Below are 1,834 nucleotides of genomic sequence, written 5' to 3'. Positions count from 1 at the left end.
GGGGGGGGGGGGAGGAGAGGGGTTGACAGACAGAGGTGATAGGTTAAACTTCATTTTCTTTGGAAAGTTTCTGAGTTAAAAAACAATCCTTTTTAAAAAGCGTGGACATCGAGAATAGCACCCTTGTTAATTGAAGTGCGTCAAAAAGTGAAAGAGAAATCTCCCTCTTCAAGGAAATGAAGGCGGTGACACAATCGCAGAATAAAATTCAGACTGAGCCTGATACCTGACCCCCAGCTCCGCTCCCTGTAAGCAGCCGGCAGGATGTACCTCGTTTCACGGAGGCGAAGTGACGCGGCAGCAGGACAGAGAGGGGTTCCTGTCGATGAGCAGGATTCTTCGTGCTTTGCAGTTTGTCTCCTGAGCTGGAAGCCACCCACGGGGAGGGAGGGTGGCGGTCCCCAGCGGGGACCCGACCAGGAGGGATGGGCTGGTGCGCGTCTGGGGCTGGGGCGCCCGGCTTGGTGCTCCCTGATGGGCAGGTCCTGTGAGTGCACACACACACGCACACACATGTGCACACGCGTATGCACGCGCACACTTGCACAGACAGCCTCCCACTGTGCCGGCCCCTGTTCTCTTTCTAACCCAGCGTTTCTTCATTTGACATCTGTCCGGGGCTCTCGACATTTGGGGTTCCTCTTCCTCTGCTCTTAGTGTGTTGTGATGGCCACCGGTGGCCTCGTGGAGAATTGCTATTCTTGGCAGTTGCCCTTGACAAAGACCCTCCCACCCCCCTGGAGTTCTCTCCTTGAGGCAGCTTTTAGGGATCTTTGTGACTTTCATGTGGGCCACTTGCTAGTTTTGATTTCAATGACAGTTTTTTCTTTTTTTTTTTTTTTTTAAGTCTGTCTCCGTAGTTCTGAAAACACAGTTAACATCTGTTTTAATGTCACCCTCTCTCTCTCTGTGTCTCTCTCTCTCTGCCCCTACTCCCAGTCGGCAGCGAGAAGGGCAGGAACGTCCTGTGCGAACTGTCAGACCACCACTACCACTCTCTGGAGAAGAAACGCCAACGGAGACCCCGTGTGCAACGCCTGCGGGCTGTACTACAAGCTGCACAATGTAAGTGTCACGGGGCCGGGGCCAGCCGCCGGCCTGGGGACGCCCAGGGGATGGTGTCACCCGCTCCAGGCTTCTTCCTGCGTTTGGTGGCTCTCCTCTGGGCCCAACACCAGGCCTCAGGTGACCAGTGTAGAAGGGAAGCGACTGTGCACAGGGCGGCCGGGCGGAGGCCGGAGGGCTCAGGGCAGAGGCCTCAGGTCTTCGTGGACAGTGTGCTGTGTGATGCAGCGACCCGGTGACCGAGGTGGGCCCGCTCCGGGCTTCCCCATCTTCCTTCGGGAAAACAGGGATAGCGTGATGCTTCCTTCCAGTTCCAGCTTTTTGCGAGAGAGAGAGAGAGAGAGAGAGAGAGAGCGCACGCAAGAGAGCGAGCGGGAAAGGGAGGTGGAATTGGGTAGCAGTGTGGCACATGCCGCGGGAAGTCCTGTGACAGAGGACAGTTCTGTGACTCGAAGGGGCAGAAGCCTCGCTTACCCGACGTTGTGAATTTTAAGTGGCTTCTCAGCGTAAGAGACATGAAATGAAGCGCCCAAGAGATGTCGTCAAGGTGTCTTTGTCCTGAGCGGCAGAGCACAGCCCGCCGCGGGGGTGAGGTTATCCAGAGACTAGGGGGAAAGAAAGCCTCGTCTCCTCTCCTGTGTCTCGTCAGCGGAGGGATCACTGCCAGTCAGTCACCTGGGCTCGGCTGGGTGGCGTCTGACCTTTGAACGGGGGGGTCCTCCCATTTTGCAATATGCTTACGTTAAAAAAGATTCAGATTTCTTCCCCC

At 56.1% G+C, this 1,834-nt stretch overlaps 1 protein-coding gene across 2 annotated transcripts in view; it reads left to right on the top strand.

The window, feature by feature from the left end:
• GATA3 (GATA binding protein 3) overlaps positions 1–1,834 on the top strand; it is a 16,384-nt gene that overhangs the window by 11,240 nt on the left and 3,310 nt on the right. For both annotated transcript variants that reach the window (XM_077758530.1, XM_077758529.1), the window contains exon 4: positions 940–1,065. In XM_077758530.1, the coding sequence (XP_077614656.1) occupies positions 940–1,065 (126 nt within the window). The remainder of the gene's footprint in view (positions 1–939; positions 1,066–1,834) is intronic.

This window comes from Crocuta crocuta, unplaced genomic scaffold, assembly GCF_008692635.1.
Source record: "Crocuta crocuta isolate KB4526 unplaced genomic scaffold, BGI_CrCroc_1.0 scaffold32, whole genome shotgun sequence".
Lineage (NCBI taxonomy): Eukaryota > Metazoa > Chordata > Mammalia > Carnivora > Hyaenidae > Crocuta > Crocuta crocuta.
This window is presented reverse-complemented; position numbering and strand designations above follow the sequence as displayed.